Below are 15,460 nucleotides of genomic sequence, written 5' to 3'. Positions count from 1 at the left end.
CTTGGGGAACTATGCTGTTGGGACTCAGCGTACGTAGCAACCCTGAGGAACTGAGTAGAAGTGCCCCGTGGGGTCCCTGGCTTCAACAAGTTCAAAGAGAGCTTGCCCCGTTCAATGCAACTTTCAGATCGACAGTGCCTTTGCGGTTTAGTATGTCCCGGATGAGGGGCTCAGGCGGCACAGGCAGCGATTGGCAGTTCAAACCCACCCTGCAATCCTACACAAAAGGGCCCGGTGACCTGTAGAAAACTTCCGGAGTTCCACCTTGTAGCGTGAGGTTGCCGTTAGCCAGGAGCCAGCGTGGTAGCCAACATGCCCCGGATTTTACAGGGACATCTAGCCAATCTGGCAACCCAAAGAGCCACCCTCCGTCCAAGTGGGCAGAGGCTCCGTGACCCAGGAGGACTGGTCCAGGAATCGCCTGTGACAGCCGGTGTTGCTGAGCTGGAGGGACTTGACTGGAGTTACAGGGGCTTCAGAAGGTTTGGGGGAACGTGTACGTAATGAAAAGATGACGGGTGTTCTCCAGGCGTTTCCTAAAGCCCCCTGTGTACCAGCTGCCTCCTCAAGTCTGTCTGAATTCCCGATAAACTGTGACCGAGGTTTCCTTTCCCCCCTCTCTCTCCTTCCCTCCCTCCCAAGGGTTAGGTGGCACTGGACGTCAGGGATGACTTGACGGGAATGGCAAAAAACGCCACAGGGAGCTGCCCTGGCCCGCGCTGCCCCGCCCTTGGCTGGTGTGGGTGCGGCCCCCAGCCCTGGTCCGGCCCTGTGGCTGCCCCACCCACCAAAGAACAGAACAAGACACCCACTCCTGGGCTCCCACTTTTATTGTCTCAAGCAGAATGTGTGCCAGCTGGAGGGGCCCCGCGCCCCTCACCCAGAGGCCAGCCAAGGCCAGGAAGGCACAGAGAGTAGGTGGGCCCACCTGCCTCTGTCCCCCAGGCAGATGGTGATGGCACTGGGGTGGCCTGTCCTTCCAGCAGGGAGTTCCCGGGTCTCTGGGGGTGGGTGAGAATGCAGTGCCCCTCCAGGAGCCGTGGGACCCTGGCTCTTGGGTAGGTGAGCCCAGGACCAAGACTTCGGGCGTGCACCGCTTTGGCCCTGCTCTGTGAGAAGGCACTATAAAAATGGGCAGGGCCCCTTGGCTTCTCAGGACCAAGGCCTGGTGCCTCCCAGGGTGGGCAGGGCCTCGTCTAGATGGCATCGCCCTCACTGTCGGACTCGATGATGTCCAGCGGCTGCAGACGCAGAGAGTCGTAGTTGGGGGGCGGGGTGCCCGGGATGGGTATAGTCTGCCCATCGGCATAGCTCCCCGTGTCGGGACCGCGGTCGGCCACATCAGGCTGGAAGCTGAAGTTGGTGTGGGCCCCCACCAGCTCGGCCACGGTGGGCGGTGGCCCCGCATAGCGCGCCCTGGCCTGCCTCTGCCGCAGGCTCCTGGCGAAGGCCACCAACTTGATGACGGTGATCCATAGGAAGTCGATGATGATCTCACCAAACTCAATGAGGCACAGCACCGAGCCCCCCATCCAGAAGCCAAACTGGCCCCCCAGGTTGGACAGCAGCCAGACGACCTGTGGGGGAGGGAGGCTGAGGCACAGACCCGGGCCGGGTGACCAGCCTAGGGTCCAGGGAGGTTGGTTGGTGGGTGTGGGGGATAAAACAGGGTAACTAACTTGGCCAGTGATTTAATTTGGTCTTGCAAGGGATCACCCCAGTCCCCCACCCCACCCCCGAGGGATTCAGGACCTCCCCACATCGGGGTACAGAGGGGGCGGGGCTGGCTCCACTCACATTGGTAGCTGGAGACTCTTCGAAGGTACGATAGTTGAATTCTTCAAAGTAGATGTTGAGCTTGACAATTCCCTTCCTAAGGAGTTAGCGAGATGGGTTCGGACTGGCTCCCTCTCTGAGACACACCCAGGGAGGGCACTGTGGCCTCCCTACTCCTCCTCTGGCCTGAGCTGCTCACGTGCGCTCTCCTACGAGTGGCGATGCCTAAGCCAAGACCCTACAGGGCTGCCCTCTGCCCCCTTAGCCTTGGGGCCACCAAAGCATCGTGGCCTGGCTCTCACCCGGTGGGACTCCTTGCGCACACTCAGCCTGACCAGTTTTCTGAAGGCTACATCCGGGCACACATGCTGCTTCTGCCCTATGCCCAGGGTCTTTGTCCTTGGGCTGGGCAAAGAACCTTGACGTAACTGGGGAAGGGAGGCCTTGGTCAAGGACCCCTTGGTCACACCTGATCCATTTGTGTCGATGAGAGTGGGGGCTGACCGGACCAGAAAACCTACACCTGAGACACCGAGGGCCACCAGTCTTAGGTGAGCTGGTTTACACTCTCATGTAGGATGGGCCAGAAGAGCCCACGGCGCGGAGGCTCCTGTGGGCAAGAGCGTCACTCTTGGGAAGGCGGTGTGCCCACAGGGACACGGAAGCTCTGTGCTAGGGCCCTCCCCTGGAGTACTGTGCATGTCTCTCTTGCATCTTTGTATGGGAAGCTCTGTGGGTTCTGGTGACACCTGAAGGGAGCCAGCAGGCATGTCAGAAAGTAAGAGAATAAGAAGTGACCTTCGGATTCTGGAGCTTTGGGCCGGCAGCCTCAAGTACCAGCTCCAAATCTGGGGCCAGCAGGCTAGCCCTTTGGGGCATTGGGTGCAGCTGCCCTTGTGAGCACTGGGGTAGCTCTGGGCAGCTAGAGGCTGAGGGCCAGAGTGCCATGGGGCAGCTGCCGGTGAGCGGGGAGAAGTCGGCGTGTGAGGACTGGATCAGTCTCAACATTCGGGGACAGGATTCATGCTGATTGGTACTGCACAGCTACCCAGGTCTGACACAGATCCAAGGGTCAGCTCTGAGCTTCCCTCTCCTTCCCCATGTGCCCAGACTCCTAAGCCTCGCACCTTTGACATGAGGAGGGGACTGGTGGCCAAATGGGGCTCTTCCATCACACCTGATGGTCCCCAGCAAGGCTGCGATGGCTTATGACTCCAGGCCTCTGCCTAAGCTGCCACCTTGGACATGTTCGAAAGTCCTATTTGATTAGTTCCTACTTCCCCTCGGAGAAGCAGCTCACGTACCATCTTCCTATACAGACCCCTTTAGCTCTCAGGCAGAGGGGGGCTCTGTAAAGGAGGACTTTTACCAGATACAGTCTGTCATCACTTGTTTGCACATCTCTGCCCTTTCTGAACGCTAGCTTCCTGACGGTGTGGGCCGCGTGCCTTCATTTGAATGGATGGAGAGATGGAAAGGCAGAAAAGTAGGACGGATGCTAACAGGGGTAGAGGATGAATGGAAGGAGGGATGAATAAGTGGAAGACTAGGTTTAGAGGGTGGAGACATGAGTGGATCAATGGGTGGACAGAAAGAGCGATAACAGGAGTGTGGAAGGATGAAGAGATGGATGGGGGAGTGAGTGAGTCGGTGGATGGATGAAGGATAGCTGAAGGAGATAGAAGCATGACTGGATCCCGGATGGAAGGGCAGCTGATGGACTGGTGGGTGGATGGGGTGAGTGGGCAGATAGGATGGTGAATGAATGAAATGATGGATAAAGGAAGGATGAGCAAGTGGAAGGATGGCAGACGGAGGCAGGAAAGGATACGGAAGGGTAGATGCTGGAGGGATGGAGGCAGGAGGAGGTGGGTGGGTAGAGATGAAATCATGGGCAAGCAGGCTCTCCTTTATGAAGATTCTTTACTCTTGGGCTGCCCCTCCCTCCCTCCAGCCCTCCCTCCCTCCCTCCTTCCCTCCCTCCCTCCCTCCCTCCCTCTAGGCTTGGTTCAAATCAGCGTGAGAAAGTTTCTGGGTAGCTGCCCTCTGGCCAGCTCCTGGCCTCTGCTTTCCCCTGTCCCTCCCAGACTCGGGGTTCACCTGCTTATGGTGATATTGGTACTTTGGTCCCGCTCCTGGGACAAGACGTGGAAAATCCAGTCCTGGAAAACAAGAAGGCAGCTGGGGAAATCACAGCACCCCCAGCACTCACTCCCAGTCTTGGCTCCGGATGGGCTGGCCCTTCACCTTCCTCAAGTCCTCTGGGACCCTGTGCCAGGGGCAGGGGCTGGGGCAGGGGGACTGGCAGCCCACATCCTGGCTGTTGTTAAGGGACACAAGTCTCCAGACTTCCGCTCCTGGCCCAGCCTCCCTGTCCTCTTGCGGTTCCCTCAGCCCTGCCTTCAGGCTTCGGCCCAGAGGCCATGTTTCTAGAGAGGCCCTTCCAAGCGTCCGTCACAGCCATCCTCACACCGAGGGATGCTCTTAGGTGCATCGCTGCACCTCGCCTCTCTCCAGTTGCAATGTCATTTCCACAAAGTCAGGGACTTGGCCTTGCCCACCGCTCTGGCCCTGGCACAGTGCCTGGGGGGTGGGGGCATTGGTAGGGGAGGGGAGCAGCTTAGGAAGTGCCATTGCCTCACCTCTGAGGACTCAGAAGGCCACTCGGCCATGGAGATGGTCATCTTGTACTTGGTGTCACTGGAAGAGAGAAGCCACCCTGTTGCTCCCGTGCCACCACCGCCCTCTCCCCGCCCCTCCTGCCGTGCCCGCGTACCTGCAGGACTCGCTGCACTGGCTGATGCACGTCTCCCTCTGCTTCAGGCTCATCCGCAGGGCGGAGTAGCAGAAGGCTGGGCAGGAGAAAGGAAGTGGGCAGGAGTGGAGGGGGCATCCGAGGGGCCCCGTGTGGGTTGGGAGAGGCCAGTGGCTGGCTCTCCTGCTCGCCTGTGTTCAGAGGGGCTGCCCAAGGGCCTGGGGGGTCTAAGGTGGGGGTCCACTGAGTCGAGGAGGTCCTCACTCCAAGCCCTCGTGTCCCTGAGGGCCTCCCAGGGCAGGCCTGCACCCCCCACCCAGCCTTCCCACTTCTTCGCAGGGGTCTCGTGCAAAGAGATGGGTGTCTAGAAGGAACCAGGGTCCCCTCCTTTTTATGGCTTTCAGGGGAAGTGGACAGTCCCCCTTGTCCCCGGCAACATCCAGCATTTGAACTTCACCCTGGACCCCTCCTCTTGGGGCTTCAGCTTAAGGCCTTGGGAGCCACCTTTCTGCTGGCAGCGAGCGTGCATGCACACTAGAGGCCCTGGGCGCCGTTCACATCCGTGGCCACACTCACTTGCGCACCAGTGTCTCCACGCCAATTGCCTTTTCCATGGGCTTGTATCAATGGAGGCCCACGCGTGCAGGGGCCCCCACCCCCACCACATGCCCAATAGGAGTCATGCGTGGTCAGGTCTACACTTTGTGGACTTGCTGTGAGGCGGGCAGCTCGCTCCTGCAGAGAGGAAGGCTGGGCTGGTGTGCAGGGTGTGTGTGTGGGACGGGCGCGGGGGGGAGGGGGGGGCTGTGATGCCTGTCCAGGCTGCACTCACCCCAGTCCGGGAAGTCGTGATTGTTGCAGTATCTTTCCCCACGGGGCAGCGGATACAGGTAGTGGCCACAGCTGCAGTTTTGGATCATGTGATCTTGGAAGCAGGAGCGAAGGCAGGCCTGGGGAGGAGGGGGCAGGGAAGGGACTCCCGAGAGGTTACTGCCCAGCTGAAGGTCGCTGCCCTTAGCTGTGTTTTGGCAGCTGTTCTTCCTGTCCACCCTCCACTGGGACGCAGGTCCAGGATACCAATGACAAGAGGAGGGGTGGCAAGCAATTGTCCTGGGGGGACTCAAACCTCCAACCTTTGCATTCGCATCCCAGTGCCATCCCAACTCCTGTCTCCCAGGGGTAGCTCACAGCATCAGGCACCAGCCCCCATTTGAGGATAATGGAAGTGAACCCTTCCCTCCATCCCATGAGAGCTGGGTGGGTGGGTAGAGCTAGGGCTGGAGAAGGAGGAGAAAGCTGGGAAACGGCTGCTGGCCGATCCTCAGGATGCCTCCGCCCACGGAGGAGGGAGAGAGGGCCTTGGCTGCCCAGTGCAGCTGGCCTCAGCCCAGTCAGACGGTGTGTCCAAGGGCAAGTGGCTAGACTCAGAGCCTCTGGATCCTCACACATGAAAGAAGGTACTAGATGCATGCACCTGTCTCCTACCTGGGAGAGGTGGTGCTGGTGGTCAGGTGCTTTTGAGTCAGCTCCGACTCAGAGCGACAAAAGAACGAAACCCTGCCCAATCCTGTGCCACCTTTCCCGTTGTTCGGACGTGTGAGCCCATTGATGCAGCCACCGTGGCAATCCATCCTGTCGAAGGTCGTCCTTTGTTGTTGCCCCTCTACTTATCGAGGATGATGTCCTTCTCCAGGGACTTGCCTCTCCTGACAATGTGTACAAAGCATCTAAGACGATGTCTCGCCATCCTTGTCTCTAAGGGGCGCTCTGGCTGTACTTTTCCCAAGACAGGCTTGGTGGTTTGTCTGGCAGTCCACAGGGCTGTCAGTATTCTTCTCCAGCACCATCATTCAAATGCATGTGTTCTTTGGCTTTCCTTATTCAGTGCCCAACTGTGACATGCATATGGGCCAGGAAAAATCTTGCGTGAGGGCAGGAGCATTCAATAAATGAAAGCAAGCATTCAATAAGTGGAAGTCAACAAGAGGGAGCCCGTCGAGGTGGCCGCAACAATGGGCTTAAAGAGCAGAACAAGGGTTTAAAACCAGGCACGGTGCATGAGGTTTTATTCCTTTCATCATACCTAATCAATCTGCATGCCGAGCAAGTAATCCGAGAAGCTGGATTGTATAAGAGGACTGAAGGAAGGCTTATTAGCAATATGCAGATGACACAGCCTGGCTAGCTGAAAGTAGGGGGGACAGGAAGCACTGGCTGATAAAAATCAAAGATTGCACAACGATGAAACATCCAGCTTTCCTCTAGTTCTTAAATGCTTCCTCCCCCTCCCCACCCACTATCATGATCCCAGTTCTACCTTACAGATCCAGCTGGACCAGAGGATGGACACTGGTACAGATAGGAACTGGAAACAGGGAATCCAGGGCGGATGATCCCTTCAGGTCCAGTAGTGAGAGAGGTGATACCGAGAGGGTGGAGGGAAGGTGGGATGGAAAGGGGGAACCGGTTACAGGGATCTACATCTAACCTCCTCTCTGGAGGTCGGTCAGCAGAAAAGTGGGTGAAGGGAGACGATGGACAGTGTAAGTTATGACAAGATAATAATGACTTATAAATTATCAAGGGTTCATGACGGACGGAGGAACAGGGATGGAGGGGTAAAAATGAGGAGCTGATGCCAGGGGCTCAAGTGGAAAGCAGATGTTTTGAGAATGATGATGACCACAAATGTGCTTGACACAATGAATGGATGGATGGATGGATTTGATAAGCGTACGAGTCTCCAATAAAATGATTTAAATGATTTTAAAAATCAAAGACTGCAGACTTCAGTACAGATTACTACTCAATGTCAAGAAACCAGACAGTCCTCACAATTGGTCTAATAGACGGCCTCATGAGCAACGAAAAGCCTGATGTTAAGATTTTGTCTTGCTTGGACCTACAATCAAGGGTCACGGGAGCAGCAGTCAAGAGATCACAAAGACGTTTTGCAAGGTGCAGAAGTGCTCCCCGAGTCCTCCGTCAAGCGTTAAAGAGCCAAGGTGTCCTCTTGAGGGTGAAGGTTGCGCCGGATTGGAGCCAGGGCATTTTCCCCACATGCACGGGGCAGTGGGGGAACGACTAAGGAAGACCGCCGAAGAAGTGATGCATTTGATCATGCTGGAGATGGAGAGCATGCTGGGCAAAGCGGAGAGGGTCAGGGAAGAAAAGCCTCAGTGAGACGGATGGGCACGGCGGCCGCAACCGTGGGTTCAAACCAACACTTGTCAGGATGACGGCAGGACCGGACGGTGGTTCGTTTCTGTTGTGCAAAAGGCTTCGATGAGTCAGAACTGACTCAGGGCCCTGACTACAAGCAACAAGCCTCACGAAGGTGTGAGGAACAAATGACGTAAGATTTGTCGAGCCTCTGGTGCCCTGCCTCACACCTAATAAGCACTCCGGGAGCGGGATCCCTGTAACCCTGGCCATCCCCAAGGGCACACCTGCCAAGGTGGGGCGGAGAGGCCGGCCCTTGGCCCTAGGCAAAACAGGATTGCACAGCTTCTGCGCAGCCCCAACATGTCCCACAGCCCCTGTCGTGGACTGGATTGGGGCAGCGAGAAGGAGGAAGGCCCTGGGTGAGACGGACAGACACGGTGGCTGCAACCATGAGCTCCAACTTAAGAACAATTGTGAGGCCGGCGCAGGACCAGCAGTGTTTTGCTCGGTTGTACATTAAGAGCTATGAGTCAGAACTGACTTGGTGGCGTCTAACAACAACCATGCAAACAAATGTGTCAGTCCGGCTAGGCCTTGATTCTTGTTGCTCTGCCATCATCCTGCAGTTTGTGATGTGATGTCATAATCCCATGTGTTGTACGTCATAATGTCTCTGAGGATTTAGTAGGTTATACATTGGGCTGCTAACCTCAAGGCCCGCAGTTCAAACCTACCCACCACTCTGAGGGAGAAAAATGAGGCTTTCTGTTCCCGTAAAGAATTGCCGCCTTGGAAACCCAAGGGGCAGTTTGATTCTGTAATGTCGGGTTGCTATTGGTTGGAACTGACTACATGGCAGTGGGTGAGTATGAGGCTTATGAGGCAGGATTAGTGAGAATTAGGTTAAGGAGGCAGGATACAATCTTTAACAGTAGGCTGTATCTTCAGTCTATCTCCTTTGAGAAATGACAGAGATGAAAGAAGTGAGCAGAGATCAGAAGAATGTACTGCCATCAAGAAAGAAGAGCCAGGTGCTTCCTTCAGATCTAGGGTCCCTGCTCTATGTACCTCCTAGACCCAGGGGCAAGACTGGTACCAGTACCTCCGGAGGTCTCTAAGGCACACTGGGCCCATGAATGTGGGAAGGAGACCAGGACCCACCTTCAGAGACAACAGAGCGAGAAAGCCTTTTCCTGGTGTCCTGAATCAGACCAATAGCTTCTGAAACTGTGAGAGAGTACCTTCCTGTCCGTTAAAAGACATCACCTTGTGGCCTTTCTGCTTTAGCTGAGCCAGCCTTGCCAGGCACAGCTCCCCCAGTGTTCTGAGGCCTTAACCTGGCGTTCGCGGACAGGCGCAGGGCCATGGGATCTGCACTGTCTGCCCACCTGGATGGAGTAGGTTGTGTTGTAGCTGCTGTAGAGATTTCGGATGGGGACGTCGGAGCCGTTCATGGTGCACTGGCTGTAGGGCTTGCCCTTGCGCTCCAACTTGTCCTGCGTCACACAGATGGCTTGTGGGCACCCTGATCACTGCCAGGAAGCCCCCGCTGCACCGCCTTCCCATTTGAGCTCTATAAAGCACCAAGCCTGTGCAGAGCAGGGATGCTGGGGGTGGGGGAAGAGCTGCAGGCCCCAGACGGGGCACCCATGGGCACTCATGTCTCCAGGGGATGGGTCAGTTGGTGGCCTTATAGCCAGGAAGGGACTGGGAAGGGCTGGTCAAACTCGGAGGAGGCTGGGGTCCCTGCGTTCAGGTAGGTGGACTCCCCCTGCTCATCCCTCTGCTGGGGGTGCTCATGGGCCAGGTCATACCACCAGGACCCCGATGGACGTCTCGGTCCCCGCCATGGCGTAGATGCCCTCGTCTTTGATGAAGGGGTAGGATTTCTGCTCGTGCAGCATCAGCCGGGCCCCGGCGGTGGACGTAAGAAAGGGCACATAGTCCTCCTGGCCTATGTCCAGGACCAGCTTCAGGCCTGTAGGGAGGTGGGCCGAGGGCTGCCTGAGCTTGCATCTCATGCCAAAAGGGAGGCCTGCCCCCCCTTATCTAAAAGTCCACTTCAGATAAAGGAAGCTTTGCAAAACCCCAGACCCCCCAACCTTAATGCCTGCTCCCAGGCCTCTACCCTCATCCTAGCCGCCATCCCCTCTGGGCTCTGCATAGCTCCTCCTCCACACAGCCCAGAGAGGGCGGTGGTGGTCCCTGCAGGGAGCCAGGAGGCACGGCACAGCGACCCAGCACACCACACACGTGCCCTCGCTCCTGCCACTTGCCCCTCTGGGGCCTTTCAACAGTGCTTCTTCACCCTGCATTCTGCATCTGTCCTCACCCTGGGCCTGGATGGCACTGCCCTTTCGGTAACACTCAGGCCGGGGCCACTTCTCCCAGAAGCCTTCCCTGACTGCCTAGGTATGGGGTCTGTCACACACTCGCCAGGCTCTAGTTACCTGCCTCACTCGCCTTACGGTCTGTCTCCCACTCCCGGCAGACTGGGCGCTTCTGCTGCTGTTAGAGTCAATGCCATTTTTCACTGAGGTGAGAGTCATCGCAGAAAACCAGCCGTTTTAAAGTGGACAAGTCAGGAGCAGTGAATAAATTCCCCCAAGCTGTGTCACTGAAACGTCTCTGTATCCCCCAAGCTGCCTCATCACCCCGAAGGAGACCCCTCACTACTGAGCAGTTACTGCCTACGAGCCCTCTCGAGCCTGCAGTCTCCAATCTGGTTTCCTCCCGGGGCTGGGAAGCAGGGCTCAGACCTGACGTTGATGCACCGCTGTGCTGTGACAGCGGGTGCCCGAGCGGAGGGTTCATTGAACGAGCAAGACCCTCCGGTTGGGACGATAAAACCCATGGCCACTGAGTCAATTTTGACTCAGAGCGACCCCAGAGGACAGACAGAGCAGAACTGCTGCCCAGGTTTCTGGCCTGTGAAAGCCAGAAGCAGACGGCTGCATCTTTCTCCCAGGGAGGTGATGTCCGTTTGAAATGCCAACCTGCCCGGTAGCTGCCCAGTGCTTAACTCACTGCACCACAAGCCTCCTTTCGGACGGCAGGGGCTCATGCTTATTACGGCGCACCAGCCCCAGGCTGAGCGTCGAGCTCCATGCACACACTGGAAACTCACAAGAGCTGTGTGAGCTAGGGACCCTTCTCATTTTACCGAGGAGGAAACCGAGGCCCAGCAGGAGACAGATAAAGTGACTTGTCCAGGGCCACCTAGTGAGTCAGGGGTGGAGCTGAGGTTCTGATGCGGGCAGGGCCACCCTCTCCCTCTGTCAAGAAAGCTGGCTGTGTGTAGGTGCCACGCTGACCGGCTTCCCAAGCATGGGATCAATGAAGGCCACGTAGCTCAGCTCACCTACCCTGAGTGCCAGCAGCCCCGAAGGGCACTGAGTAACAACGTGTCTCTCGGTTGTTGGTGGGGGTCAGATGCCAGGCTCACAACCTGTGTGCCAGCCTTTCTCAAGGGACCCACAGTGTCCGGCGCAGCCCCTCCAGAGAAGCAGCATCCTCAGCAGTCACTCCCTGCCCACTCTTCCCCTCACTCCCTTGCTCGCGGAGATGGTCCCTCTCCAAGAGGCAAATCGAAACTGCTCTGCTCTGGGAACATTCTGCTGACGCTCTTGTCTCTCAGAGCACCTTGTGTGTGGCGGTTACATCATCTCCTGTCAACCTGAGCGAACGGGTGGAGTCTAACTTGTCAATCAGGTTGCAGCTGGATGACCTCACTTGGAGGCACGATGGAAATAAATAGCTCACTGGAGGCCAGACCCAGCCTCCCTGCCTTCCCTTTCCTGCTGTTGAGACACTCAGCTGGAGGAGACACATGGAGACCCACGCCAGCGTTAAGATGCTTCCACCACCACTGGGTCCACAAGACTTTCTACCCCCAGGCCTGTGATCTTCCTGCACTCAGCATCATTGCTTGTGCTGCATGAGTCTGAAGAGGAATTTACAGACTAGTGTCAGACATGTGGGCTCATATCAGACTTATGGACTTGATCTGGACTGGGCTGGGATGTTTCCTCAATATTCAATTGTTCTTGCATATAGAGCTCATCCACAGATGAGTATCTATACATTTGTTTCTCTGGTCAACCTGGACTAACACATCGTGCCTGCTGAGAATTCTTGCCTCCCATGCTCCCCAGCCAGTGAGCCTCAGGCACAGCCACTCCCTGTTAATAGAAGCCGCGCGCTGCTGTTAAGCAAAACATGTCTCAGCAGGGTTTTCAGACTAAGAGGAAAGTCCTGGCAATCTACTTCCAGGAAGCTATGTTAATCTACTTCCAGACATCCCAGCCAATGGCAACGCTAAGGTAATCTACTTTCAGTCACTCCGGCCAATGGAAGCGCTCTGATGACAACAGGCCCGCCCTCATCCGGCCCTGAGATGAGCCCAAGTGGACCATGCTTCCTCTAACTGCTCAAGTTTGCCAGAAGTGAGGCTGAGTAGTGGGCAGCTGGCAGCAGCACCGCCTGCCAGGCTCTGTGATGAGCTGTTCACTCGCCTTCTGTCACGTGACTCAAAAAAGCCACTGAGTACTGCCCCACCCCCAGCCCCGTACCCATTCTGTGAATAGAGAAGTTAAGGCTTCAAGAAGTCCAGTCTCCTGTTCAGATCGCCCAGTGAGTAAATGGTGGAGCTGGGGCTAGACCCAGGCCCTAGGAACATGAGCTCCTGACCACTGAGCAGCACTGGTTCCCGATCATCTGCCAAATGTCGCTAGCCCCAGACTTACGGGCACCAGGCCAAAGCGTGGCCGCGAGTGTACTGGCTCAGCCTCCCCTGGTCCACAGCAGACTCCCTGGCCCTTAACAGCTGATGGTGTGAGGGGGCAGGCTGGGGAGTTACACGTCTCATGGCCCCGGCTTGTGAGTCAAGACCTACCAGATTCGGCTCCAGGGTTGGCGGAAGGGAGGATCTTGTCGCTCATGCCCCAGTTGAAGATGTAACAGTTGCCATAATCCGGGTAGAAGATGGTTGTGAAGTTCCTGGAAGCAAGACCCCCCTGCTGGTGAGCAGTGGGCAGCCCAGGGCAGCCACGCCCAGGGGCCCACGGCGTCTCCCTGTGAGAGAGGCTCAGGAAAGGAGAGGGTGCCCCTGGTGTGGAAGCCAGAGCTGGGTCTTCAGACAGGGGAGAGAGGGCACATCAGTCCTGGGAATGTCGCCCAGGAAAATAATCCGATGTGTGTAAAAGCAGCATTTCCACCAAGATGCTCGGTGTTCTTAGAGTCCCGCTGGCATCACTGTCACTTTTGTGATGGGACATGAGAGCAAGGGAGCACGCGGGGGTCAGAGCCTCTCATGTGTACGCTGCCACCCCCCACCCCAGCCCACCCCCCGAGGATTTTGAAACATCTTTCAGACATTGTCATTTTATTCCACCCACTGGCCTGTAATCATCCTGCATTTGGCGTCATTGCATGTGTTTCATGAGTCTGTAGAGGATTTTGTAGATCAGTATCAGACATATGGGATAATATCAGACTTATGGGACTGGACCGGGTGGGGATGCTTTATTCATGTACAATTACCCTCTCTATAAAACTCTCTTACACACATGAGTTCCTATGAATTTGTTTCTCTAGTTAACACGGGGACCCTAGGGGATACAGCAGGACCGCCCTATGTGTTTGGGGGGCTGTCACTTTTGACAGTTGTAGAGAGCCTCATCTTTCACCCGAAGGACTGTTAATATTTCCAGGTGGGATGATGGTTCTGTCGTGATGCGTGTGAAGGGGACCGTCTGAGACACCTGCTGGCGGGTGTCAAGCTGTGGTGTCTGGGCTGGCTGCGGCCTCGTGGGGAGGGAAAGCCCTAAGTCTGGATGCCGGGGGACCAATTCTCCATCATAGTCTTTTTTTTTAATTAAATACTTTTCTTGGGGGCTCTTACATCTCCCATCACAATCCATACATTCATCCATGTGTCAAGCTCATTTGTACATATGCCGCCATCTTCACTTTCAAAGCATTTTCTTTCTACTTGAGCCTTGATATCAGTTCTTTATTTTCCCCTCCGTCTCCATCATAGTCTTAAAAATGCCTTTTGCTCATCAAAAGTAGCTAAATGAAATATATATGTATAGCTAGATATATAGATCTAGATACATATACATATATAGATATATATTTCCATAGAATCCAGGATTTCTGGAACCACGAGGGTTGGATGAACCCCTGAAACTGTTCCCTTGAAATAAGTTTTAAACCTTAAAGAAAGGGAAAAAAACACAAGTCTTTAAAATCCAATCAATAGTTTTTAACTTAACTGGTTAACAAACAACCTGCTTGAGCATTATCCTGTTTGAAGGACCGCGTATATGGGAAAGAGCCCAGGTGGTCATGTCATGCAAATGTTGGAATTCTCCACCAGCCGATCCCTGGGAGAAAGCGAAGACTGTGTTTTCTTGAAGATGGATAGCCTCGGTACACTTACGCAGCGTCTTTATGAGTCACAATCCACTCGCTGGGAGTAGGGTTGGGATATGTAATGAAATTGGCCACAGCCCCTCTAGAGATTCTCTAGGAATGTCAGCGCACGGTGGAACTGCGTAGATGGGGAGGAGCAACTCGGCAAAAGGGGCTGTGAACGGTTAAGCAACCCAAAGAATGTAATCAATGTCGTTAAGTGGAACATGTAGAAAAAAATGTCTTTTGGTGGCTTTCCACGGTTCCTTTTCAAAAGCGAATAAAATAAAATGCTTCAAATACAGCCAAGTAAAGTGCAGTATAAAAGCCACAGATTCCCCAAAAGCCAGATTCCACCCCCACCCCCCCAAAAAAACAGAGGCGCTCCGGTGGCACAGGGCTGAAGCGCTCACCTGGGAGGCTGGCTGGCTGTCCTGTGGGAGAGCTGCAGTAGTCCGCTTCCTTGAAGCCTGCAGCTCCAGAACTCGGAGCTTCTACTCGGTCCTATAGGGTCACTGCCCGCCAACAGTGACTCAATGGCACGAGGCTTCCCACCACACACCTTTATGGGCCAGGCTCTGGCTGGATATTTTTATACACAACTCCTTTAATCCTCAAAATAACCCCAGGAGGTCAAGTGTATTCTTTGTCCCTATTTCAGAGAAGGAAGCGATTTCCTGTGTCTATTGTTTCACCCTTCCTGCTCTCAGAGGGAGGAGATGCCAGGGCAGGCTGTGAAAGCCGATACAGGTGCAGCTCCGGCCCTAACCTCTGGGCTGCGAATGGGGTACCACCTTTTCCTCACTGAACTAAGAGTGGAGAGGGCGGGGACTAGGCGGGCGACATCAAGATGAACGCCCCCAGCCAGATGGCGCACAGAACAGCGTCCCCACAGGGGTCTGTCTCTAGCGTGGCTGCTTCTCTGCTTCGGAACTCACGGCATTTCCCTGCTGGATTCAGCCAGGAGCTGTGGCTGCTACCCTCTCAGTGAGCTCGTGCGGGTCAGAGTACAGCTGTCAATGGCTGGCTTTGGGGGAAGCAGTCAGGACTTTTGTTTTGCCAGGACTTTCTTCCGTGGCACTTCTAGGTAGGTTCGGTTAGCAGTTGAGTGTGTTCGTAGTGTGCATTACCCAGGGGTCCCTGCCCAGCAGTCAGGGGGTGGTTTACACTGGTCAGTCAGACCCTGGCACCTCTGCTTAGCACCCCCCAGAATAAAATGCAAGCTCAGAGCTGGGCCTTTTTGTATCGTCCTTGGTGCTCCAGCACCGCTCGCTCCCAAGATGTTATCAAACTTGAAGCTGATCCATCTGCCTGGAATTTCTTTTCCTGGCTCTTTAGATTTTAGCT

The 15,460-nt window shown here is 55.5% G+C and overlaps 1 protein-coding gene across 1 annotated transcript in view; it reads right to left on the bottom strand.

Moving 5' to 3' along the window:
* Positions 1-819: 819 nt before the first annotated feature.
* The window catches only part of SCNN1B (sodium channel epithelial 1 subunit beta), a 74,929-nt gene continuing 60,288 nt past the window's right edge, over positions 820-15,460 (bottom strand). Inside the window, exons 6-14 of the mRNA XM_075564610.1 lie at positions 12,591-12,694; positions 9,511-9,674; positions 9,085-9,192; positions 5,364-5,481; positions 4,553-4,628; positions 4,419-4,476; positions 3,877-3,938; positions 1,798-1,873; positions 820-1,577 (exon numbers count right to left, since the gene is read on the bottom strand). Coding sequence (XP_075420725.1) covers positions 1,197-1,577; positions 1,798-1,873; positions 3,877-3,938; positions 4,419-4,476; positions 4,553-4,628; positions 5,364-5,481; positions 9,085-9,192; positions 9,511-9,674; positions 12,591-12,694 — 1,147 coding nt within the window. The 3' untranslated portion in view covers positions 820-1,196. The remainder of the gene's footprint in view (positions 1,578-1,797; positions 1,874-3,876; positions 3,939-4,418; positions 4,477-4,552; positions 4,629-5,363; positions 5,482-9,084; positions 9,193-9,510; positions 9,675-12,590; positions 12,695-15,460) is intronic.

The sequence above is a fragment of the Tenrec ecaudatus genome, chromosome 12 (assembly GCF_050624435.1).
Source record: "Tenrec ecaudatus isolate mTenEca1 chromosome 12, mTenEca1.hap1, whole genome shotgun sequence".
NCBI lineage: Eukaryota > Metazoa > Chordata > Mammalia > Afrosoricida > Tenrecidae > Tenrec > Tenrec ecaudatus.
Note: the sequence above shows the minus strand (reverse complement) of the source record. Positions and strands in the feature narration are given on the sequence as shown.